Here is a 27,663-nt window from a genome sequence, read left to right as displayed (position 1 = left end):
CACATTAGTTTTTGACTGCCAGTGAAAACTGTTTTCTTTACAAATAACTTTTGCTGAGCTAACACAGCCAATCCCTCAGCATGTTTGTGCTCTCTGCTCATATTACCGTCATATTAAATCATTTTTGGGCTTTTTAAAGAAATTGTTTTAACATTGCACTCAACAACAAACAAATCCTCCCTAAGAAAAAAGTAACTTCAAGGGCCAAATTGCATCATATCTCTTCACATCAATGTACGAGCCACAAGTAGGGGTGACATGGGCCGCAAGTGGCCCCCCAGGCCGTGAGTTCGAGACTCCTGCTCTACACAGAGGGGCCCAGACTAGATTAAAATCCAGGTCCTTCTTTTCTCCAAATGTGTAGCTGTAAAATGATTGAAATTATCAATAAAATGAAGATTTTGATTGATAATTGATCTATGAAATGTATATTTGTATTTGAAGAGTTTGTTAACTTCTAGTTTGATAGCTGGCATCAAAATTTGCACCCAAGCGCAGAGTTTCGCCGTTTTTAAAAACAGCAATGTCAACATAATAATGTTTCTTTTTTAAAAAAATGTCAGATGGCCCTAAAAGGCTTTGACTGCCAGAAGGCAGAGGAGTTCAAAATGAAAGTTCTGCAGTAAAAGGAGGAAAAACATCTGCAGCACAACAGAGCAAATGGCACTTGTGATGTAACGGCTGTATTTATTTTTTTGACCTGCTTGGTTGTTTGCTGTCCCAGTGAATTAGAAAATCTGAGATAAACTCTGTAGCTCTGTTGCTCAGCTGCTGCATTTTTTGGGGGGGTATTACTTATTGGAACATTTTCAGCAAACATCTTCTTCCTTTATTTCTCCCAATTTCTGAGTTGTGCTCATCTGAATGTAAACATGTTTAGCATTAACCTCTTTTCAGAGTTATCACAACTCATTTGAGTGTGTGGATATAAAATCCAGAGGAGATTGGGATATGAAGCAAAAACAATTACAAAGAATATTAGGCATCTGAAAATGATTTAGGGACTACCAAATGAAGCGCCGTGTCAAGGTAAATATTTACTTCCTGTCGACTCCTCTTTAGCTGCTAAATCCTCCACAGGCTGGGCTCACAAGCTTTTTTTTTCTTGCAGAGAGCTTCTGCTTGCAATCAAAGGCAACCGTAGGAGTTCTCAACAATGAGGCCAAAACCTGATATAAACTTGCTAAACCAGGTGATGCTGCAGATTCAGCTCATAATTCTCTGTGGTATAATTTCCAAAGTGACTTTATACATGTTGGATGTTAATATTTGATTCTGCTAGGCCACAACAGATCCTTGCATTTTAGTGTGTAATAATTATGACATTGTATCTGCTGTTAATCTTTACAGTTAATTAAATTATGGCATCGCTGTTTTTTCACCAGCAGTGAATTTTGCAAACTGTAAAGACAACAATTGTCACTTCCTCCTCTCAGCTGAGAGTAGCAGCATGTAAACTGACTTCAGAGCTGCTCTGTTGGACAAACAGTGTAATGGCACCATTTCCAAATCACCCCATGGGTCTTTTTATGCATTATGTTGTCCATAAAAAAACTGCAAAGAAAAAGAAAAGTTTGCATGTTGATAAATGTCTGGAAACATTTCCTGATGCCCGTTTGTCTTTCTGACGGCAGCATCTGGCTCCACACCAGTGTATTTGCTGTAATAAGCAAATGCATATTACAAGCTATTCAGTAATAGCAGTGTGTAAAAAGTGGGGTTAAGTATTAAAAACTTTTTAAATATTAAAAAAAATGCTGTGTGAATGTGTGTGCACTCAAAGCGCTTTGACTGGAAAAGTGGTAAAACTGTTAGCAAAGGTTATTTAAAATAACACCAATAATACTTGTGAGTACTATACAGATGACCAATTCAATATGAATATTAAAATGGCAAATGCATTGTCGGTCATACATTTCAATAGTAGAAGCCTGTATAAAAATTTTTCTAAAATTACAGAATGTTTAAGTAAGTTAAAAAAGTTTAATATAATTGCAATATCAGAAACATGGCTCGATAATGAGAAAGTTAGTGAAATGGGACTGGAAGGATACGAATTATTTACAATGAACAGGGTGAATAAAAAAGGAGGCGGTGTTGCCTTATATGTAGATAAAGTTTTGAAATGTAGTCTGATTGAATGTATGTCAAGCACCATAGATAACGTATTGGAATGTGTCACTATTGAAATCCATGTTGAAAAAGCTAACAATATAATTATAAGTTGCATCTATAGGACACCAGGTTCATGCCTTGAGACATTCAATGAAAAACTTGCTGCTATGTTTAGCAACCTAAATGATAAAAAAGTGCAAATAATTTGTGGTGATTTTAATATAGATTTGCTAAACCCAAATGGACATCAGAAAACAACAGATTTCATAAATACAATGTATAGTAACTCCCTTTTCCCTGTAATTATAAAACCAAGTAGAATAACAATTGATACAGCTACATTGATAGATAATATATTCACAAATAAAATTGACCATGAAATAGTAGGTGGACTTCTTATAACTGATATAAGCGATCATCTTCCTGTTTTTGCAATTTTTCAAAATTATTTTGGGATTAAAACTAAACAAAAGAATCAAATATTTGATATGATACGACTTAGAACAACAAGAGCCATTGCTGCCCTCCAGGTGGACTTAAAGGAACACAATTGGAATGAGGATTTTGCAAATGAAGATTCAAATAGTGCATATGATGCATTCTTATCAACTGTAATTTCACTATATGAAAAACATTGTCCTTTAATGAAAATCACTAGAAAGCATCACAGATCAAATAAGCCATGGATCACAAAGGGGATAGAAGATGCATGTAAAAAGAAAAATAATCTATATAAGAGATTAATAAAATAGAGGACAAAAGATGCTGAAATAAAGTACAAGTTATATAAAAATAGATTAGTAAATATTATAAGAACAAGTAAGAAAGAATATTACCACAAATTATTGGAGCAAAGTAGAAGTAACACACAAGAAACATGGAGGATATTAAATAGTATAATCAAAAAGGGCTCAAAAAATAAGAATTATCCAGATTATTTTAAAAAAGATAAAGATATTGTGCTTGATAAAACTAAAGACATTGCAAATGAATTTAATGATTTCTTTGTAAATGTTGGCTTTAATTTAGTAAAAGAAATTCCAGAGTCAAGAAATAATAACGACCTAAATAAACATATTACTCAGAATGTGTCCTCCATGTTTATTGGTGCTGTAACTCATAGAGAAATAATTAACATTGTGAAGACATTTAAAAATAAAAAGTCCACTGACTGTTTTGGTATTGACATGATATTAGTTAAAAGTATTATAGAATATATAGTGCAACCTTTCGCATACATTTGTAATCTGTCCTTTCAAACTGGTGTATTTCCCTCACAAATGAAAATAGCAAAAGTTATTCCAATCCATAAAAACGGAGAGAGAAGTCAGTTTACCAATTATAGGCCAATATCACTGCTCCCACAGTTCTCAAAAATTTTAGAAAAGTTATTTGTTAATAGACTTGATAAATATATTGAGAAGCATAATCTCCTAAGTGATAACCAATATGGCTTTAGAGTGAAAAGGTCCACTTCGATGGCAGTGATGGAACTTGTAGAAGGGATATCTAATGCTATAGATAATAAGGAATATACTGTTGGTGTTTTTATAGACTTAAAAAAGGCGTTTGATACGATTGATCATTCTATATTAATGAATAAACTAGAGAGATATGGCATAAGAGGGTTAGCATACAAGTGGATGAAAAGTTACCTGGATGACAGATATCAATATGTCGAATTCAATAATGTAAAATCTAAGCAGTTGAAGGTAACTTGTGGTGTTCCTCAGGGCTCTGTGCTGGGCCCTAAATTATTTATATTATACATAAATGACATATGTAGCATTTCCAAACTGTTAAAATGTGTATTGTTTGCTGATGATACCACTCTGTATTGCTCAGGTAAAAACCTAGAACAGCTTCTGACTACAGCGGAAAAGGAGTTAAATATATTAAAAAACTGGTTTGATGTAAATAAGTTATCATTAAATATAAAGAAAACAAAATTGATTATTTTTGGCACTAGACAAATGAAAAATGTATCTAAAATCAGGGTTAATGGAATTGAAATTGAAAGAGTGTACGAAAATAAATTTCTTGGAGTGATAATTGATGATAAGCTGAGTTGGAAGTCTCATATAAACCATGTGAAAACAAAAATGTCAAAAACCATTGCTATTCTCTATAAAACAAAGCATGTCCTGAACAAAAAATCATTATACACACTCTATTGTACTCTGTTGCTTCCATATATGACTTACTGTCTGGAGATATGGGGTAATGCATATAAAACGAACACTCTTCCTATTTTCAAGTTGCAAAAAAGAGCTATAAGAATTATAAACCAATCAAACTATATAGAACCAACTAACATTTTGTTTATTAATCTGAATACCCTGAAATTTTATGATTTAGTTGAATATAAAATGGCACAGATAATGTATAAAGCACAAAATAACTTGCTTTGCCCCAGTACTCAGAAGCTGTTCAAAGTCAGAGAGAGTCAATATGACTTAAGGGGAACAGATTTCTTTAAAAAAAACAAGATAAGGACAAATATAAAGCAGAGATGTGTTTCTGTTAGAGGAGTTAACCTGTGGAATAGTTATGACAGTGATTTAAAAAGGTGTAGTTCATTTTCCTTGTTTAAAAATATGTTTAAAAATAGAGTATTAGAAAAATATATATATCAAGAATGAAAAGAGCAAAAAAAACAAAAACAAAAAACAAAAAAACCTCTTGATTCTTTTGCTTTGATGTAGTTACTTACTAAGGTGGAAAGTTTTTTGTTTTTTTGTTTTTTTCTTGTTTGTTTGTTTGTTTGTTTTGTTTTTGCTTTGTTTTATTATTTGCTTCGAGCCCTGTGTACAGGAGCTGCATGCTAAAAGATCTTTTGTTAAAAGGGTTGGCGTAATAAGCAAATGCTTCAGCCAATACCTTTTGATTAGCCTTGTCTCATGCTTTCTTGCTTTGTGGTAGATCTTTGTTCTGTCTTCACTGAGATATTTGAATGCTAATCAATAAAAACATATCAAACAAACAAATCAAGAAAAGTAAGCCAGACAAACATGTAAGAATGAAGATATTCTTCATTCTATCTTTAATATCTGATTGTAATTAGTTTTGTATTGCATCAAACGTGTGTGTTGCTTAGATGTTTGCTTTTAACATGCTCTATTCTTTCACCTGCAACGTTGGTGGTGTTAAACCATGAGAGGGTAAGAAAGTTGATTTGCCCATTTTAACAATTGTCAATATTAAGACTTATTGGGTTTTTTTAAGTTTTAAATTTGTTCCTAAGGATCTGTATTTCTTGTGGATGTTCATCAAGAAAATACAAAATTGGTAGGTCAGTGATGATTTTGTGCATGTTGATCTTGAACGTAACCTGAGGGCTGCACTGCAAAGCAAGTGCAACATAGCCAAGCTCTCTTTACTTAAGCTGACTTGACAAAACCTAAAACCTTAGTGAAGATAAAGGGGTATCACAGTGGCGGTGGTTATCGCCTTTCTCCGTTAACCCAGGCATTAAAATGTGTAACGAACCTGAAACGTCTTACAGCAAATCGCAACACGGCTGTGACAAAAAAGAGAGAAACATTTATTCATTCTCAGCATCACAACAAAGCTTTAGAGCACGGCTTCATTTAGTCATTTTAGTCAAATGTGGCAAGACATGTTGATAAATACAGAACATATTTCCTGAGCAAACAATCTGTTCAGCACTTAAAGCATAGTGTAAATTAAATGATGAGCGAAGATATGACACCTCGAGACGGTTTTACACTGAAACTCTGATTTTAACCACTAAAAACAACTCAGTCCAACACAAATCATACCTGAACTATCTTTGCAACCCTGAAAACGCAGGGTCACACCTGAATTTGCTCCTAATAAGCTCCTAATCCTGCTTTATAGTGAAGACCTCAGATCAAAATGATCTAATAATAAAACACAAATTCAAATCCTTTAAAAAAATCATATACAATAAGTATTTCTGTATTTTGTGCATAATATTATCCACTTAATTGAGTGTTAGTCTAAAATGAAAACCATCTCCGTCTTACAGCAGAACTTTATTTAATGTCACGATGTGACATTAATGCTGTAACGTTTTCCACAGTACAGTTTTATATTATATAAATGACTAACTGAACTAAAGCAGCAAAGAGCCCTTCAAACAGTGTATTAGCCACCTCAGCTCGTCTCGTTACTGATGATTAAAGTTTCGAGGAGGCTGCGTTTCCTCCGTGTTTTGATGTTGTGACTTGAAAATCTGCAGTTTTCTGCACCGTCGAGCTTCAGTAGGCCTAATGGCTTTTGAAGTGACGACAGTCTGATGCGTCCGGGAGAATTTTTATGCAGCGCTTTAAAGTCGAGTCACAGTTTAATGAGATTAAGTCTTGCTGTTTAGCTGTAAACACAGATAAAGCCACATGGAGTCACATCAGTGGTGTAATTAGTGAGCAAATGGGAGCAAGGTGAGTTTTCCTGACATGCGCTGAGAGTTGCTAACACGGCCGATTAGAAATCTCATAAATCAATTACTGATGATTTAGATTGTTTGTTTGGGTTTTTTTAGATTTTGGTTCACAAAACCTGGCAGATGTGATGGTTTGAAGTAAACAGTAGATCATCGGGTTTATTTAAAAACTTTAAATTATAGTTCCCACTGCAAAAGTATAGGACATTATTCTTTATTCATCGAAACCCTAATCTTATCTCAGATTAAAACTTTAAATCTTGACCTATTTAGCAAATTCTTACTGCCAACAAATCCAGTAAAACAAAACATTGGTTTTTCAGCATTGTGCCTTTTGCTTCCCCCTAAGGAAGCCAGCTCATTAAAACACTAAAATAGCTACACTATAGATTACAGCCACAGCTTCTCTAAAAGAAAACAAATCGTGCATTTCTCGGGGAGGATGGTGTAGGTGAAAATGAGCCGAAGCTACTTTGTGTATGTTTTAGTAGTAATAAAGGTTGAGTGGGTACATTCAGTGTTGGTTTGGTTAAATGCAAGAACAATTTACAGTGTTCTGAAAAAGTTTTCTATGAAGTCCAATATACACAGAATGAAAGCTCAAATCAGCATGTACATATATATAAGGTGTTGAATAACACCATATATTATGGTGCCATTGTGCCGCACAGCAAATGTCAGGGTAGAGCGCATATCGGTGGTTATATAATACGAGTCATACATAAATAATCGTGGAGACTTTTGCAGAAAGATTTTGTGTTTTTCAGTAAACAGCTAGACCACATCACGTCTGCCACGGGTGGATGAGTGGTGGATAAATGTTCTTAAGTCTTCTCCAGCGCTCCATAATCACACATATTGTGTTTAATACCGGCAAAATCATTGCTGAGTTGTTCATAATGACAGTTTTTGCTTTCTTCCTTTAAGTGGGAAATAATGATTTGATCATGTCTCACACATGAGTCCTCCTGAGCAGCGTTGGGTAAGACAACGCCGCGTTACCCATTGCTACACCTGCGTCCATTGTTTTCTCTTGTATGTAAGTGTTCACACCAGCAGTGTATTGATGTGCATCATCTCATCAGGAGATGTCCTATTTCCAAGCATTAACATTCATGAGCGTGCGCTGCAGCTTTCAGCCCGTGTCGGGCACTTTGCTTTGCTGCCAGTGAATCATTTTTCCGAGCTGAGATGTCAGTGAAATAGCTGCTGTGATTGCAAAGTCATCAGACCAAATAAGAAGTGATCACAGCAAAAGCTTTCCACTCAAAAATACAACACTAATATTTTCAGAATTATTTTCTGCGGACTATTTTAAAAGGCTTCACTTTGGAGTGTAAAAAAGCTTCTTTGAGCGAATGAAGAGTGAAAGTTTACTGTGACTTGATGCAACACAGACGCAACCAAACCCTGTAATTTTTCAATCATGTAAAAAGCAAAGCAAGGACTGACGTGAAAACGTAGAAGGTTGTAAAGCTGCTGGATACTAAAAGACTGATAATGTACAACTGATTAGTCTGATGACTGTGATTAACTATCTTTACACGAGATCTTTGTTGTGGTTTATGCAATTAGAGCATGTTATGATCTTTCCACTCCTCAGAATAGCACTCTATCTGCCTCTTCATGCATCCAATCTGCAGTATGATCTGTTTCTTGTGAGTGAAACGATGGAACATCAGGTCCGTGGGCAGAAACAACTTGTTTGGTAGTTGAAGTTTTCACACAGTTAATTGCCAAAATGTTTCCAGTTGGTTGGTATCTTGTTTTTCCATCCACACTTTGAAAAGATCACTGCATGCACTCTGAGCACAGATGTTGTGGTCCTACATTATTGCACATAGTTGGGCATTGAGGAGCTGTGGATAGAATTTGTGCCTGATAAGAACATAAGACATGTGCTAGGCCATGAAATTGCAAAGTGTCTTAACTGACTGTGACACATTAGTTTGGGGCTCTGAATTTTGAAGCCTCAGCATTACTGTTTTGGCTGCCACCAGAAATGAGTGCAAAGTTATCAGCTAAGGTCAAATTGAAACACAACACAATTTGAAATTGGTTCGTGCTAAATTTTCTCAAAGTAGGTATTTCTTTCAGAGGAGGAGATCCAGAGGGGATTTGTTCTTCAGGGAGCTGGCTGACAAATGGTTGACGCACCAAGAAGAGTCTAACAGAAGAGATATGAGAGTAAGTTCACCCAGCAAAGCATGAACAAGACACTAAAATGTGCTAAACTGAAGCTGTACAAGTTGGTGAAGAGTGGGTGACTGAGACGGACCTTAAATACACAGGTGGGTAATGAGCCGAGCGAGTGCAAAAGCCAGAGCTCTAGTGCGAATCTGCAGGAAGAGCTCACGGGAGCAGTAAAACCCGCTGACTCACATCCCCACACAAACACTATCTTCTGGGAGAAAGAGAAAAATAAAAGTACAGAAAAAAATGAAGTAGGCCAACCAGTCGGCAACAAAAATAGCATTTGTCAGATTATTCCTTTTAAAAAAAGACTGCTGAAGACTTCCAATGTGATATATAACACGCAGCTCTCTGTGCTGGTATACCTGCCAGTCAAAAAAGCCACACGCTTACGCGTAAGCCTTAATAGTGTCCAGATGGATGGATTTAACCGAAAAAACACCCACTATATAGTTGTAGTGAGGGGAGAAACTAACCATAGATACCTGGCTGTAAACATGGTTTTTAATGCTGTTAACTTGGGATCGACTCAACCTTAAGCCATCATGCACTTGACTTGCAAACAAGAGCAATAAGACAGGATTGAGATACCTGCAACAGAGTCCTTCATGGTTTTACAAAGGCTTGTAGAAAGTAACAGAAAGGAGATTACTTTTATTTTGGAGTATTTCACAGTTCTTATATGGATCCCACCTCCACCAGACTAGAAAAGCTAAACAAGCTGGAAGAGTTCTTCACAAGCAAATCCCCCCTAAACTAAGGAATCACTGCATGTAAGATGGCATCAAATACAGAATACCATCTGGGAAGAGTTGGCTGGAAACTGAAAATGCCCCTTTTCTCATTCAAAACATTAAATCAAATAAGGACTTAAACCAATATCACAGAAGTAAATAAATAGTTTTATTTATTTGTGTAATGCATCATTCTTTTGTCAGAGGAACAATCACATCAGTAGACAACTGAAAAACACTCGTTCTTTGCTTTCTTACCCGCTGTCACTCAGTATTGCCAAAACTCTTTGTTTGTGAACGAATGTTGGTAAAGCAGTCTTCCTCACACCACAGTCTGTGAAGAAATTCTGCACACTGTTTATTGTCTTTGCTTATTGGCAGAAAGCATTAGGACCTGCTGGGATCCTTTTGACGCTCAGCCGGAGGCAGTTATCCGGCTCGTCTGATATATTGTCCAACAATTATCGTATCTGAGGAAAACCCAGGCTTTCCTGCTGCGAGTGTGAAACAACAACTTTGGGACAGAGGCCATTCACATCTCTGTGGTGTGATAGACTCAGCAGTGACAGCTAATGTGAAACAGGCTGCTCTTTGTTGAAAGCATGTGGCTGCTGGTTTTGTAATATGTTAAATGTGTTTAGCGATGTGTGACTGTTTTACTGACTCATGAAACTCAGTGTTCAGTCACCGCTGCTGAGTAAAATTCATAAGCTTAAAAAATGAAAAGAATCTCAGCAGGTGACGTCAGATATTCACCCAAGACTTTAAATTTGTTTCCCGCAGCTATTGTCCAATCAATACATTTTATCAGATGCCCTTTTAATGATTCCTGGAGTCAGGATTTACACAACCCCATCTCCAGTAGCCTTGGATGCCTTTCTTCTAAATAAACAATTGGATATGCAAAGGAGGATTCCTGAGTACTGCTCCACAAAATATCAACAGGGAGGTGCAAAAAGCCTTTAAAGCCACTCAGGCTGAAAATTGCCAATTAAACGAGGGAAGAAAGGAAGGCATGCAGCACATCAAAGAGATGTTGGCCAGAAAGTTCACAATGTGCAGCAGCCTGCGTGAATATGAACTGAAAACAGAAAAACAGCGAGATGGTATCATTGTACAAAGAGGAGTGTGATGCTGACCACATTGCTGGAGGTGGATGGAAAGGAAAAAGTTGCTGGACAACCAGCAGGAGGGCCAGTTCAGAGGCTGATAATCCATTTAGTGGTTGCCAGGAGGAGGTAAAAAGCGGCAGTGAAATACTTGACATGGAGACGTGGGCTTATTGTAAATGTTTGAAAAACACAAAACCTTGATCCAGCGAAATCTAGGACACCACAGAAGAGCCTGAGTGGGGGTGACAGAAAGAGAAAAGAAAAGAAATGCTCGCATAGAAACTAGAAACATGACCAGGATAAAGAAAGTCAGGAAAAGAAATAACCTAAAGGAAAGCAGCTGAGAAAGAAGAAAGAATGGAGGAAGGTCGAGAAACAACTGACAAAAGTCAAAGTAAGCAGTAAAAGAAGAAAAAGAAACAGGTGAAAAAACAAGAAAAAGAGGCAAAGAAGGCAAAAAGGGCAGGGGGAGAAAGGGAAGACAAAGAGTGGCATCTGGATTTGAAAGCATGTGATGTCTACAGAAAGCTGCTGATTCAGCTCAGGCTGAACAGGGGGTTTCTCTTCCTTTTCCTTTCTCCATTCTCCCAGCTTCATCTTCTTCATCTTCACCTCTGTATCTTTATTGCAATGCCAGCTCTGTCTTTCCTCACTTTCTGTCAGCAACATCTTGTTTGATAAAAAACACATTTTATCGTATCTAAAGCACTGACAGACTAATATTTTAGTGGCTTACTCAATGAGGATTCAGACATGATAACCTGAAATATTTGAAATAACTCTCACTGATTATTTTGTTAGAGCAAACAGTTCCTGCAGCTCTGTATGCAAGCACGCACGTCTTCACTGTCCTGTACAGACTCTGGTTTGGACTCCCTTGTTTCTCGAGGAGTGACGGGAGAAATGGAAGGTCGAAATGTGACTCCGATTCTCTGCTGTGAGACAGTCGGAGGAACAGAACGACAGCACTGCTGCTGAGGAGGAGGAGGAGGAGGAGAAATGGCAAACAACAGCCGGAGAGATGAAGCTTTGAGCATGGTGGGATTGATGAGGTTTCAGCTGCTGCCCTTGAGAAAATTGAGGACAAATATAAGCTGCACTCACTCATGAATATTTGATCATTTAACTAGAAATGCCCAGCATCCCAAACATAACATCTGCTTTTGGTTCGTTTTCCTTCTGGCAGCTTCATTTAATCACATTATCAAAATTAACTTTTGCTCTGTTGCTCTGATAAAGGGGGAAGTATTCCCTCAGTACACCACGCTTTATTTACAAAATCTGTTCATCGCTCTCAACTATTTTGCATTCGTTAGTCTGATAGAGACAACCGGAAGCACAGCTTAAAGGCTGAAGGAGGGTAAACATCCCAAAGGTTGTCTTGAAAATATTCTTCTGAGACTCTTGGTAATTTCCTGCGCTTCCTTGTTACGCACTGTTGGCATTTTTATGACTTCCAATTCTTTTATCTGTATGGTATTTTATAATAAAGGCAGCTACAACAGGGCGTCTGTTGATGACAGCTGCTTTGTACTGTTTGGAAGAAATGCTGGGTCTTCAGTTCATTAAGCATCTGTGGCCACCTGAAGGCAGCAAACCATAAATGTGCTGTCAGAGTGCCGTGATATGAGGCACGACCTTCCACTGCGTTTGTCTTCAAACACTCGTTTGGGCCTCCTTGAGATGACTGTTACCATACACGCGTTAGACCAGTGGCTCGAAATCCTTTTTGTTATGCTGGAGACTTTGAGTTTTGTTAATAAACAGAAAATGGGCTGATATATATTCACCCCTTTATTACTTAAGCAAAGAACTTTTTACTGCAAGCCGCATCAGCTCATCCTCACAGCACTTTATTCTGCAGCTTTAAGCTCCTCACGGACGCTTCAACACGCAGAATGCATGAGCTGGGGATCAAACCACCAACCTCATGATTGCGCCGTCCCCTGATTTAACCTCATCTCTCTATGCTCACCTTCTTCTCTCTTCTTTTGCCGCCCCACACAGAACCTGGTTCCTCCAAGTGCTTACCCACGGGAGATCAATTGTTGTGGTTTTCTCACTAACACTGTGGGTCTTTACCTCACAACATCAGCCACCTTGTTGTGAACTGGCACTATACAAATACAAACGATTTGCTAGGATGCAAAATTCAGAACTTACTGTAAGTTCATCTTCAAATATCTTAAATCAGTTTAACAAGCAAATATCAAGTGATTCTAATTTATTCCTGTGTGCTGTTTTATCTTTTAATTGTATGCATGTAGATGCCATCTGCTGTAAAGCCTGAAACCAATAAGGAGAGTCTTGATATTTAAGGATGCCTCTGGCTGCGTTGGCCTAAAATATCAAATTAAAAGTTAAAGAAGCTGTGCTGTGTTATAGCTGTGCCAGGGATACCAAGAGAATAAATTTGCAAATCATCCTGCAGTGACTTCTGTTCTTCAGGCTGTAGATAGAAAGCTGCATATGGAATCAAGCAAATTAGTGCTTTGAATATCAGCTCAGTTAGATATTTGTTTATTGCTTATTTTTGTCTGGGGATCGAGTACAAAAACAGCTCATATGGAGCCCATGCCAGCATCTGAACAGGGACTCAAACCAGCAACCTTTAGGCTACTAGTCAGCTGCACAGGCCTCTGTACTTGATTATCTGCTTCTTGCATCTGTTTGTTTAATGGATTAAGCTAGAACAGACCCTGCTGTTATTTTGTTTCTATCTAAACTTTAATGTTACTTTAGATTGAGGCTCGCTTCCTCCAGACCAGCAGGTGGCGGTGTAGTTTTCATGAAGATAAGAAGCAGTAGAATAAAAAGCAGAGGGAAATAAACAGGAAGTGGTGGACGAGCAGCAGCACCCATGCCTGCTGGAGCTGTTGGGAGAGATGGAAGATACAGAGTTTGAGGATATTTTAGATGACTGGTTTATCGAGTCACTGAAAACGTGAGTAAACTTTTTACTTTGTTTGAACCGTCAAATTTATATTTTTATTACTACTTGCTAACTAACATTACCAGCTTTGCAAAGCAAACTCTTAATTTTAGGCATTTTACCCTCCAGCAGCTTTAGATTGTTAATAAACACCGCGACAAAACATTATTTAAATATATTTATGTTTATATTTAATTTATTTAAATTCGGCTTACGGATATCTCATCTAAAATTTAAATAAGCTCCAAATTATCACCTTGTATTAGTTCATCTCCTACACTTAGCTTATTACTCGTGGTTTAAGAGGTGTTATATGTGTGATTCATTTTCAAAATAAATTTAGTGAATTCGAGTTTTATAATCTAGACGAATTATATGATATGATGTCTCGACTGTAGGAATCAAGTTGTAGGTAAAAAGAAAAATGTTCGCGTTGATTCTGTAGACAGAAAATATTAAATATCATAAATGGTGAATGGAGTCTGGTGTCGCGGTTAAAAGGCTTATATTTTAAACAATACGATAGTGTATCAGTTTATTGTCATTGTACATGTTCAACGACATGCTGGGTGCTCCACAAGGACTAAATAGTTAGACAACAGGAATAAATACCAAACAGCACTACATACAAAGAAGAAGGCGCACAGTAAAATGGACATTTGCAAGGAGACACCAAACAACTTGAAATAAACATCAGGAATGCAGCTGTAGGGCTGTTTTTGAAAGGTTTGCATATAAAACTAAGGCAGAGTGAATTTATATTTTTCTGAATTCCTTAAAAAAAACATTTTTAACTCATTATACTTCTTAAAATCTTATAGAGTGACTACAACAAACATAAGGTGGGCTCACCTTCACTTTTGACTGTAGCGCTCAAAATCAGGTCACGTCAAAATTAAGTTTCACTGTATTTTATGTTAAACTCTATACAGAAATTCACAAACCTTTTTCCTTCAGGTACAAAGACCTTCATGTGTATCAGCTTGAACATCCCACCCAGGTCCTCGAGTGGACGTCAGGGAAGAGTAAGTTGATCTAATAATTTAAAATATGATGATGTGGCTTGAAGAACATGGTTCTGATTTTGCTGTTATAGGAGACAGCTTTTCAGCTCTTTATTTATTAGCCAAATCATTTGTATTAATCTTTTTTTTTTTTGGTGTGTTTGTAGGCGTTTGTGTCGCAGGCTTTAGTCAGTCCAAAAATGAAATTTTAGAACTTCGCTTGCCGCTGAAACTTCTTGCTGATGAAAATAAGGTAAAAATCAGGACATTAGTCCAAACTTTGAGTTTATTTTTCTCTAGGAGGTGTTTCAGATGTTACTCTGAACTTTTCCTGTTTGCTGTTGTTTTCAGAGTCTCTGCGCAGAACGGGATTTTAAAGTTTCCCATGGTGGTTTCACAGATGGTCCGGTTCGCTGCCTCACACACATCCCTGGAACAAGGTGAGTTCAGACCAGTGCTGGATAAATTACCCTTATAAGTAACAGGTTACATTAAAGGTACGGCCAGTCATTTTTGAGGTTATTTAATAGAAACAACTTCCAACAGAGTGTTTTGCAGCTTGTGGAGACTGCCACGTTCCTCCCCTGTATTTGTAGTAGCAGCCACTAAGGACTTCACTTCTGACTAAAACTGTTTTATGCATGTGACAAAGGAAGAGGAGAAGAGACGTCATAGGCATTCCTACGGTGCAGTGGAGCGACACTAAAATTCGTACCTGCACCTTCATACTCAAGATATGTTTGATCACTTGACAAAAGGTCAACTTGACAAAAGAAATGAAAACGGGAAGGAAAGAGACAACACGACTTAATTTAAAATCATCCTCTTCCTCCTCACCTCAAGCCTCATCTCCTGAACTGAAGTCTGGGCTTTAACACAACAACAACAGCTGTTTATAAGTTAATATTACTGAAAATCTCTTTGAAGTGCATCTAACACCAGCTAACAGCGGGAAAAACAGCAGTGCAACCAACAGTTAAGTGTATCCTCAACTACTCTCCTCAGTTTAGCTGTCATCAATCAGAAGTGAGCTTCTCTTACTTATTGGCCTGTACTGGACTAAGAAGCATCCACATCCATTTCCTCTGGAGGAGACTGTAAAACTTTTAACTGGTGAATGTTTATCAGCCAGCATTGACAGCTGAGGTAAACAGTGGACTGACAGCCTTCCTAATAGAGGCAAAAACTCTTCTGCAGAGCCAGTCCAAACATGGCGTACAGTCTGTATCCAACGTTTTTGATCTCTCTGCTGACTAAAACATGTCTGTTCTACCTCAGCTACCATAGGTAGGATTATACACTTTTAACAACTATATAATTTGGAGGGTTAAGGAAACAACTCAGTTGACTACAGTCTACAATTTACTTCCATTATAAAGTAATCTGTGAGATTACAGCCTTATCTGCTGAGAAAATTAACTCCTTAACAATAATAAATACAACCCAAGCTCACAGCTGTATCCCAAGAAATCGGGGAGAGACAGAAACTTTGCAGATCCTTCAGGCTTTTATTCAGGAGCAGAAAAATGTAACATTTTAACAGTTGTTGATTACTTCTTTGAAAAGTACTTACCTGCTTATTTAAACCGCAAACAAGGCAGTAATTGGAGTACTGTTACTTTGTTTCATCAAACACTGGTTGGGGTTCAGGAAGAGAAACTTGCTTCACTCTTTCCAAGGTTCTCTAATCCATTTGATGCCTTTTCCTGCACCAAACTTTGGTTTCAAAGCTTCTTTTTGGGGATTAATGAATTAAAAGAGGTCTTCTTTAAAAAAGGCACACTGAAAAGCACCTAGCAAGGCTGGAGCATAGAAATTATTTTATTCAGGTACTCTTTATATTTTCTACAGTTCAGTTTATTATTATTGTTACCTATCACGTATTTAACATACTTTTACACATTAGCAGATTTATAAAAGTACACAAGGTCAGTCAAGAGCAATTCAGACTATTGATGAACTGTTCAAAGGTTTTAAGCCTAAGTGCTAAACGTACAATTCTTCAGTTGTCTAAAAATTATCATAATTGTATTAAACTTGTTTAGACTAAGAAATTACTTACGAAAACATTTAATAGATGAGCTGATAATGACAATAATTAACTTTAACAAATCATTGCACCAGAACAGGTGACATATCGTACATCACGGTGCGATGCACAGTGTGGAGGGTCTGTGTTTTGTAGTTGTTATAGGTGGTGTGAGTCAGTGCTTGCGTAGATCTTTAGATCTGATGGTTACCTGTAATTATTTTTATTTAATTTAATAACTGTACAGTACTCTCTGTTTATAGTAACCATTGTCCTTAATGTAAATATGTAAGAAAAATTGTGTATGTTTCTGTTCCGTGTCCTGTGTACTGTTTGTTTGTATATTTGTCTTTTTGGCTGCTGTTACAACCAAATTTCCCCTTGTGGTACAATTAAAGGATTATTCTAAATGTGAGGGGACGATATAATCAGTAGCTTCGTAGCCTTTTAATTTAACGTTCTGTTATTTCGGCAGGTGTGCTGTGACCAACGACGGGCTGAGCTCCGACCTGCAGGTGTGGGACCTTGGAGGAGAAGAGAGCGGTGAGTGTGATTTCCCTGAAGCTCTCCTGCAGGACTGCATGTTTAAAATGCATGTGACCGCACTCAGGGTCATTTCAAAGTACAAAAGTTAGGCACTTGCCTAAAAACTTTTATATAAGAGAAAAATAATGACAAAGAGAAATTTAGTAAGACAGGTCAGATAACCAACAATAAACCAGAACAAAGCATAAAAAACATGAAATTAAAACCAAGAAAAAGAATAGGAATCAGATAAAATTAAACTTAACAGCAGTCCAGTGAAATTAATTAAGACCAAGAACTAATTATGAATAAAAGCTCACTTAAAACCTACAGAGTAGAATTTACTATCAGTCAAAAACTTGCAAATCATCGCTGTGATTATTAACGGTGATTTTCTGTGATATGAATTTAAAGTGACATGATCTCAGTACAAAAAGCACCAGATTTTCTGGGCATTATGAGCTGAATGTATTCATCTAAATGCAAAAAGGTTCCCACTTATGATAATGTTTCACAGAGCGCAATAAAAAATATTCAAGGCCTTCTTAAATGCAACTCTTATCTACAGAAGCTGTTTTGAGACAACTCACTGAATGGATGAACCTTTTTTATTCAAGGTTAATGACTTAACTAGTAAAAATCACTGAATGAATTTTTTTTTTTTTGGGGGGGGGGGGGGGGGGGGGGGGTATTTTGCTGAAATTGAAGTTAAAATTGTTTCTGTTGTAGCCCAATGAAGACAAAATAGGAGGGACCCTAACCTGAGAGAAGAGTATTTGTATCAAATCGTGCACATTTCCTGTGTTGAATTGTTCACCAGTAATAATTGAGACCAATTCTTGGACATCAAAAAGGTGGTCAGACGTTGACTGCCCAATCACTGTTACAGGGTTCACATTGATTCCTGACACCTGATAATTCACGTGTCTGACTGTCTTAATTTAAATGAAAGTGGCGTTGAGACATAGACATCTCCACCAATTAATGCAAGTTTAAAAAAGATTTTTGATGTGATTAGAGCAGTCTTGTGGGGTTTCACTTCACGTGCGCTTTCAATTTCTGACCTTTAACCGTGTTTAATATGAGAGTTTGCTATTGTAATAGCATATATAGGAAGAAAATAAAGAAGGGAATAATAGGTCCCCTTTCCTGGTTTACAGCAAACAAGGTAAAGGGAATAATTATAAAATGTGGTGAGGCACTTCTCACAGTGTGACTGGTTTTCTTTTCCTTGTCATCCATGACAGATGTGATCAGGAGAACAGGAAGTATTAAAGGGAAAAGGAGTGCTTCAGAGAGAGGCAGCAGGATCGCAGCTCGACCCTCGTCAGCGCCACAAGTTCTTCACGGAGCTCAGATCAGCGACGTCCAGCTGACTGAACTCACGTCAGGAGAGACTCTCTATAAACTGGGTAACCCCACATTTACAGTTAGCAGTTTATGTTCACGCTCGCCTGTGAGCATGGAGACTATAAGATTGGTTTAGTTTGTGCCTTATTTAAGTAGAGGTGAAAACTTAAGTCGAAGTGGTGCTTTATGCAGTTTTGTGAGACTGTTCATGTCACTGTTGTGAGATGTTGAAATTTGAGAAATGTCATAAATGCTTAAAAAAATTGGAACAAAATTGGGAGATATAGTCTTGCTTTTTCTCAAGAAAATATAATCTAGATTCAGATTTCCTTCAGCATCCAGAGACTAATTGTGAATGGTGTGGAGGAAGATAAACACCAGCAGCAGCAGCGTGAAAGAATTAAAGTGACTTTGTGTGGTTTGTTTTATGCTCAAAATCTAACTGTATTCTTACTTTTGGTAAACTGGTTGTCTCTCCTACTAATACTATAGTAATTTCAATCATATTTCTAGTAAAGTTTTTATAATGAAAAGAAACTGTTCTTTACATATAGTTTTTCTTAAAACCGTGTAAGTATTGAGCGTGCAGTTGGACTGGGATACAATCACTGTTTGTGAAGCATCAAAGATTTATTGTCACATGAAGATGAAAAAAAACCTCCTTTTTTTCCATCTTTCATCTTCCTGAGGAGAGCGAAGACAAAAGCTTTCTGTGCAGCCAGGAGATGTTTTCCTGCTGTTTTTTTGTGCCCCGCCAAAGTCAGTTTGATCTAGTAAGAAAGGCTGAGCTGTGTTATGATGCAGTATTATGTAGGCCACCCACTGTAACCCCTAGGAAGATCTGTAACTTTCCATTTCTTTTCCCTGCTTTATTTTATTTATTTTTCCACACAAAAATAGTTTGCTGAAGCTCTGAGTGGAGGTGAGACTGTGGCTTTAAGGCCTGGAAGGACAGTTAATACAAGTAATGTGAGCAAACAATAATTAATGTTCCATGGTTCCCAAAAATTAAAAAAAAAATAGTTGGCATCAAAGTGCATCCATCCACCTGTCTGCTCCTGCAGTAGAGCATCAGATGTCCATCCCAGCTTTCGTAGGGCGATAGGCAGAATGCATGCTGGGCAGGTTGCCAGTCTATCACAGAAAGAGGACCTCTCATACTCATTCACATCTATGACCAATTTAGAATCACCAGTCACCCTAACATGTATGTCTTTGACTGTGGATGAAGCTGCAGTATGTGGAGAGGCAGAGAGAACATGCAAAGGCCAGTGGATTCAAACCCAGGACCTCGTCACTGTGAGGCTACAAGGCGTGGAAGGGTTCACAAAACAGAAATTCTTTTCATTGTTTAAATCTGTTTCCTTAAACTTGTGCCAAGTACATAAATAGTTATTCTCTGTCACATCTTAACTAAAGGAATATTTTTCTCTATGCTAAAATACAATGATTCTGGCATCTTTAAGACATGTCATGTATGATCAGAACATAAAGACTGAAATGACTGAAGTTTATACGCTACTGAGCGGGGCCGATTTTTTTTTTTTTTTTTTTTTTCCCCCCCCCCCCCATGAACCATTTGATCTATAGATGCTCCAAAGTAGTAACCGCTGCACGCTGCATATTATCAAATGTTAGCAGTTTCCTCACCACAGTCCTTTCTCTGCTTGTTTCTGATCATTATGCACAGCCAGTGCACCAAAACAAGGCCAACAAACGACCAGCCTGATGTTTTTGTTTCTGAGCACTTTGCCTGTAATTGTTGCAGCAGGAGGGCCATTAAATGCTCTTTCAGCTGGGGGTTTCCTCAGCTGTTCATTTTCAAAACACTGATGTTCTAGTCATAAAACCATCTCTGCAGCAGACTGCAGCATGTAATCTCTCTGTAATGTGTGTTTTGAGACATTTTGCGTTGTTTTGTCCCAACAGAGACCGACTCAGCAGATCCTCTGAGTTCCTTAAAGTTCGTGAGTGACACGGTTTTCCTCGCCGGCTGCTGTAACGGGAGTGTTTACATTGCCGATACTCGGACGTCTGCTCCTCCTCAGCTTTCACATTCACCATCTTCAGACGAGTCTGTCGTCTGGTGGACGGATGGTGCTGCAGGTCCACATTCGTCCAGCTGCAGGGTCATCAGAGTCTCCTCGTCTGGACAGGCGGTGGTTTCAGACTTGAGAAATCTGGGAGGGGCGGGGTGTCAGGCTCAACTAGACGTCCAAACACCAGGCCGCTGCAGCCAGGTCGATGTCAAAGTGTCGTGGGCTCCAACACTGGATGACTGTATCTCAGTGTCAGGTCAGTTTATACAAACAGGTTTTTTTTTTCAGATGTTGATGTTTTCTGTAAATGATCACGCTGAAAAACCCAGTTTTATCTGCACACTGATTAACTAAATAATACTGAGTAATCTGTCACACTTGCACAGATGTGTATTATATGATGTTTCTGTACTAATCTCTGGATCTGCAGAAACTTCAATCTTTAGAAAAACTACATTGGCTTAGCTCAGCTAAACAGTGATGAGCAGCATACTTGGCTCTGTTCAAACTAACACAAATTTAATTAGTGAGCTTTAGATTTGATAAGTACAAAAAATGACATAACTTACAATTTAATTTCTTGACATCCTATTAATTGGGGTGTTTTTCATTGCTGTGAGAAATCTCACCTTGGGCTGCTGAATCAGCTTCTCCTTTTCCTCCACCTTTCTTTTCTTTTTTTTTTTTTTTTTGTTCACCCCTCAGCTGTAAAAGGCTGATGGGGTATTGCTGTCATCCTAGCAGGCGGAGAGGCAACAACTCAATAGTGAAGCTACGTAATCATTCCAAATTCTGATAAACCTGTCTTTGTTATTATTATTATTGTTATTATTAGTAGTCGTATTATTATTATTATTGTTGTTACCTTTTATCTCAAAGATTTGAAAGAGTAGTTGTAAAACTGCTAACTAATCATTCTCAGAGGAATGGCTAATTTGAAGAGTCATAGTAGCACAGAAAGAGCTTCATTGAAGGTTACAAATGATCTTTTTATGGTCTCTGACAGTGGACTCATCTCTGTGCTTGCCCTGTTAGAAGCTGAGTGCAGCATTTGATAGTGTTGACCATAATATTTTGTTACAGCGATAGAGTTCCACAGAGTTCCGTGCTCGGACCAATTCTTGTTTTGCATTATACATGCTTCCTTTAGGCAGTGTCACTAGATGGTTTAGCACAGCGGTCTCCAACCTTTTTTGCGCTAAGGACCGGTTTATGCCCGACAATATTTTCACAGACCGGCCTTTAAGGTGTCACGGATAAATACAACAAAATAAAACTAGTACCGGTACCGAAAAAAAGATTTATTCATAACACACGTGAAAAGACCCAGGAAAACAGAGTTAACGATAAAAATGATAGCAAAATAACACTGAAAACCATACATTTTACACCTGAACCTCAACTCTCGCGGCCCGGTACCAAACAACTCATGGACCGGTACTGGTCCGAGGCCCGGGGGTTGGGGACCGCTGGTATAGCATACATTTTCACTTCTGTGCAGATGACACACAACGTTATAAACACACCAATTAGTGGTGCAGGATTGTCTTAAAGACATAAAGACCTGGATGACATCTAATTTTCTGCTCTTTAATTCAGAAAAAAACTGAGGTTATTGTAATATGGTATCTAACCTGATTCTTACTCTAGATTGCATTACCTTGGCCTGCAGTAACACTGTGAAGAAGCTTGGAGTTGTTTTTGACCAGGATATGTTCTTCAACACACATATTAAAAAAATAAATAGAACTGCTTTCTTCTATTTGCACAATATCTCTAAAATTAGAAATATTCTGTCGCAGAGCGATGTTATGAAACTAGTTACTTATTACTTCTAGGCTGGACTACTGTAATTTGTTATTATCAGGATGCCTGGGCTTACTTGTGGTTCCTAGTGTAGAATGGGAGGCAGAGCCTTCAGCTTTCAGGACCCTCTTCTGTGGAACCAGCTCAGTTTGGATTTACTTTTAAGAGAAGGAACGATATGAAGAACTCTGGTTAGAGTAGTGGTGCTGTGACAAAGACCTGGATAAGCAGCAGAAAATAGCTGTCTAATTGTTTTGTGGAATGAGTTTAATTTGGACCTCTGGCCAGATGTTAACATTATAAAGACCCAACAATAACCCTGTGAAGCTGTGATGTCAAATACTCATCTTAAAATTCAGCTGATGATGATATTCATTATGCGCTCTTCTTTTAGGGGGCTAAATAGAAGAGTGTCAAGTTTGAGGAACGGGCTTAGGGCAAAGATTTCAATTCAAATTTATCCAGTAATTACATCTTGCAGACTGAACTAACTTAAAACAAAAGATGAAGAAAACTCTAATTTCGTACTTTTTTTTTTTCCCTTTTTCTTTTGATGAACAGCTTTGGCTGATTTTTCTGCAAGTATTCGTAGAGAAGGAACCTTTTTGATGTTAAAGAAACCCTGTGACCTTTACTGTAATGCCACCTTCAGGACAAACTTGACATTTTCAGCCTCACTTGTGGGGAAAATGAATCACCGTAGCCTTTCAAGGCCACTAGTTGGCCTTTGCAATATTAAAAGTACTATAGTGATGGGTGTAAATAAACCAGGCGTGTACACTGGCTCGCGCAGAAAATAATAGGGGGGGGGGGGGGGGGTGTGTCACACTTCAAAGAACAGAAAATAACCAACATGTGTCACAATGTGTTGTGTAGGATAACATGGCCTTACCTCATTTAAGAAAGATGCTGCTTTGGCTGTTTTTCTATTTCTAGACTGTTGCTGCTAATGTAAACATTGTCTGATATGAGGAAGTTCAATTTCAATGAGATCTGCTTGTGAATTGCTCATTTAATGTTTGGATAAAGATTTTTAAAATTGTCTGTTAGGGTTCTCAGTCATCTAGGTCATCGTAGTCTAAGGAGCTTGGAAAGCGAAGCGTGTGGACTTCTTTAAGTTTTCTTGAAGACGTTTCACCTCTCATCCGAGAAGCTTCTTCAGTTCTAAGCGCAAATGGTGGAGAGTCCCAGATTTTAAGCCTTATGGGAGTGTCCGCAAGAGGGTAACGGACCCCCTATTGATCCTCTATCTAATCACACGAGCCAAGGTGTGAAAATGGGTGTGGGTCACAATCAGCCAAAATTTCGGGTGGACCCATAGTGATACCTTGGCCATGTGAAATCATGTGATTGGTGTCGTAAGCCACCGCCTCTGTTCAAAGATGGTCGCTCACAGTGGACATAAATGGCTTCTTTCACTCCTTTCAAACCATCTGTCTTCTCTGTCTAAAATGTGAAGATTGGCGTCCTCGAAAGAGTGACCTTTGTCCTTTAGATGCAGATGGACCGCCGAGTCTTGCCCGTGGAGGTGGCTCTTCTATGTTGTGCCATGCGTTTATGAAGTGGCTGTTTGGTCTGTGCAATGTCGAGTTCTGAGCTTTCCTCTCTGTACAGTGCAGCGAGGAAAACTCAGACCTCATTTGCATCACGTCACAGTGCAGCCCCCAGCATGACTCAGAATGGATTTACGGTTCTGTGTAGGTGCATGGAGGTGCATGTGCGTACAGTCTTCCATGTGCGTAGGTTAAATGCTGACTGGTTGAAATGATTTGAACAGTCATGTAAAAGAAGACACGGAGGAAGTGAAGTGTTTTACAAGCATGGCCTCTGAAATTACTAACAGAAAGATCCAAAGATTGAAAGGATGTACTGGCAGATTTAATTACTCATAAATTTCAATCAGGGTAGCGTTATTGAATTCTTCCAGCAGCAAAGCACCGTGAAATGTTTTCATCACTGAGCATCAACGAGAGAATAAGAAATCTGTCATCACTCTTTTGTAAAGGCTTCTGCTTGTGAAGGTCTTGTTTTCATACTTTTGAAGACGTTGCCACAGTGACCTCAGCTTTATAACAAATTAATTATGGACCTTTTTAGCATTTCTGACCCTGCATGAGAGCCAGTGACATGAATATTGGTTTACAGCTCTCTTTAAAAATACAAATTAAATCTGTGAATCTGACGTGCAGCACAGTCTTGCAGACTATATGATTACCAATAGAAAAACATTTCATTAGGTAAGCGACTGCAGTAGAGGCCTTCATTTGTGCGCTAATTGTAATTATCAACTCTGTTTATAGCAATCAGATGTAAGTATAGTAATTTGTCACAAAAAGGCAAAAAAACAAGATGATCAAGGGGCTTAAAGTCTACAGTCAACATGTGGGTGTCTGCAGAAATTAAAGTTGTGTTCACAGTTTGTTAACAGACTAATGCTACCATTTCAAAGTAAGTGGATAAGTTATCAGTTTCTTGACTTCATAGTTGTTGAATGATTTGAAATTTTAGCACAATATTATCCTAACGAATAGAAATGTGGGTCAAAAAGAAGCCTTTTAAAGTTTCTGCCTTCATCCTCATCAGGTTTCAGTGGCGTTGTTCAGATCTACAACACCCGTCTCTGGGGGGCGGAGCCGCAGGAGGCTCGACCGCTGTTTGAGCATCGCGGTCACGCAGTTTCATCACAGCAGACTGATGACAGTGTTCCCACCTTCGTCACCTCCCACATCTGGCACCCCGAGCGGCCGCGGACGCTTCTGTCTGCAGCCTCGGATGGCTCCGTCCACGTCTGGGACTGGGTGGACCCGGATCGACAGGCTGGGAGCCCAACACCATGAACAAAGTGAAGGATGGCCTGGGACGAGTAAGATGATAGAGCCATGTTATAAATTACTGAGGCACTGCTCCACAAACTGATGTGGATCAGTAAAAAGGATCGATCGCCTTTTTATGATCAAACTGGAATATGGTTAAAGAAACAATTTAGAAGGAAAACAAACTGATGGAAATGTGGAACAAACTGATCTTTGCCTTTAAATTACAGAAAAATTGCTGGAATGAATTCACAGCTGTTGGCGGTGACTGCTCTCATTTAGGAACAAATGAAAGCAGATGACTGTCGGGTTCGATTACACAACATATTTGTACTGCAGCTTTTATAAGGTGATAAATGTTTGTACCTTGGATGGCTGGGTCAGAACTATTATGTTTTCATTAACTGTGTTGATGCTATAAAAGTGGCATTTTGTTTACTTATCAGTGTAAACGTGACCAACAATCTGCTGTTTAGAGTCTGTCTTTTGGCCTTACTTTAACCCTGGTACTGAGCAGCAGGACCCCTGCTTTTATAAGCACTTAAAGCCCAGCACATGAGTACCACAGACCACCGATAGCTCTCGAGATGGACGACTAAAGCTTTCTCCATAGATGTCTAAACTGTTTCAAAGGTTGGCACTGACTCAGGACCACATCCAGATTTGGATTTGGATGGCTATTTTTAAACAACTTTTTCACTTAATTAGCTCTTGCAGATAAACTGTTTTTAAAGATCATGAAAAACTGTAAACCTCTTTCCTTTTTTTCAGTCCTCATTTTGGTTAGACAGTTTTACAGTCTGATTATTTCAGATTTTAGTGAACTGACACTTGAAACGCGAGGTGGAGACCATTTCCTCTGTTCAAGTTTCACTTCTGTCTTGCATTTTGTTTAGTCTCTCTAAATGACATTTATCTCAGCTACAACTTTCTGCATTTGCTGGAAAATACTGAGACTACATGGGGGGGAAAAAATAAATTTTGGAAAGTGCATCTCCCTTTTTATAAAGAGTTCCAAAATCTGAAAACATCTGTTGTGAGACGCCACATCTGCGATGCAGTGATGTAGCAATAACAGTGAGTGAACTGTTGAGCACAGATGAGGATCCTGAGGCCAGATTTTAGTTGAGTGAAGCAACTGCAGCTCAAGTCAGTAGAGTTTTTCAGAGTTATTCCTGACTCATGTTTGTTGTCATTTGCAGAAAAATCGCAATTTCCTGTTCAGAATCAAGGCCAACCTTTTTAATTAATGCATTTTGTTAAAATTATAATATCATTACAGCAGGACAAATGCTCTTTAAACCTTTACACAGGAGGCCTTTCAGTACTTAAGCTGGCATTAACCCTTTTAAACCAGTCAGCGGGCACGCTCCGTTTTGCGCAACTACTTTTAAATCCCGGTAGCACTGCAACCACGTGAGCTAGCACAATACTTTTTTTCTTTTTTTTTTTGCATATGAAACCGGAGGAGTTGTATTTACATCTTATGCCATCAGCTTGTCCTCGGTCACAGTTTCCTTCCACATATAGCTTTGCAAAAACTGCATAAAAAGCGCTTGCAGCAACAAAAACACAATATTCCAGAAACACGCTTTGCCGATCCGATCAGCTGTTCATAACACTTCCTACGACGTCAGCGCGAACCGTCGTGACCTGCCCGAAGCCAGAAGTGACGTCATTTTAGCGGAAATGTAGTTTTCTTTTACCAGCAGGGCCTCATGAGCCTATACTGGTGTTTTTAAAAGTTATGTTTGACTTTATGACTTTCTGTGTCGTTTCTGGGATGCTTAGGACTCATATTGCACTGCTGGAAATAGTTTATTTTGATCCATATGCTTTTTTTTTGCAAATTTGCATCATAATATTTATTTTTTAATTTTTCCTACTGTATATAAAAATTGGTGTATTTTAAAAATAAAACTATGAAGACACTCAAAATAAATTTCCTGTGATGGGAAACTATTTTGTGCAACTTTTTTGTATTTACAGTTTTGAGGGATAAGCCTCTTAAATTTCTCTAACTAGAAATATATGTTAAAAAAACAAAAACGATTTTCAATTTTTTTGTAGTTTATTGCACTTTTTTGCAATTTATGTAATTACTATGCACTTAATGCATACATATTATTAAAATTTAGGCTGTAATGGTTGTATTGATGTATATCAACTTGAAATGCTCCCAAAAATGGCACTACAACATGTAAAAATATAATATAAGCTCTTGTGGACTTGGTTCTATGGTAGGTCTTAAAGGGTTAAACTGAATATGAATGTGATGAAGGTAATATATAAAGACAGAAACAACTATTTGACTAGAAGTATCAGACAAATTGAGGTTACAGTTGCTGAACTATAAATTAGTTTCTAAATTTAGATGAATTCCCAAAACCTTTTTCGTCCTGACTGCTCTAAAACCCACAAACCTGCTGAGCTCTCATCATTTGTTCCCCACTGAACCGAGTCCACTGTCTTTGTCTCTTTGTACACAGAGTCAGTGGCCAAGGTGCCAAATTACAAAAGATCTGGACTGAGAATCAGTGGCAACAGGAAATTTTTGGTTCAAATGCTTATCAATATGTACAGAG

At 38.1% G+C, this 27,663-nt stretch overlaps 1 protein-coding gene across 2 annotated transcripts; it reads left to right on the top strand.

Annotated features, from left to right (window-relative positions):
• The first annotated feature begins 12,723 nt into the window (after positions 1–12,723).
• On the top strand, positions 12,724–26,866 carry wdr73 (WD repeat domain 73). Of its 2 annotated transcripts, XM_087848383.1 has the most exons (9): positions 12,724–12,744; positions 13,323–13,524; positions 14,470–14,537; positions 14,684–14,769; positions 14,868–14,956; positions 17,021–17,088; positions 18,318–18,482; positions 20,350–20,715; positions 24,849–26,866. In XM_087848383.1, the coding sequence occupies exons 2-9, from the start codon at positions 13,466–13,468 to the stop codon at positions 25,100–25,102; spliced, it is 1,155 nt and encodes a 384-aa protein (XP_087704509.1). In that variant the 5' UTR covers positions 12,724–12,744; positions 13,323–13,465; the 3' UTR covers positions 25,103–26,866. The 2 variants fall into 2 exon arrangements, with proteins under 2 accessions (XP_087704509.1, XP_006791818.2); XM_006791755.3 differs by lacking the exon at positions 12,724–12,744 and having other exon boundaries at positions 13,180–13,524.
• The last annotated feature ends 797 nt before the right edge of the window (positions 26,867–27,663 follow it).

The sequence above is a fragment of the Neolamprologus brichardi genome, chromosome 11, assembly GCF_056152115.1.
Source record: "Neolamprologus brichardi isolate AB-2024 chromosome 11, ASM5615211v1, whole genome shotgun sequence".
Taxonomy (NCBI): domain Eukaryota; kingdom Metazoa; phylum Chordata; class Actinopteri; order Cichliformes; family Cichlidae; genus Neolamprologus; species Neolamprologus brichardi.
Note: the sequence above shows the minus strand (reverse complement) of the source record. Positions and strands in the feature narration are given on the sequence as shown.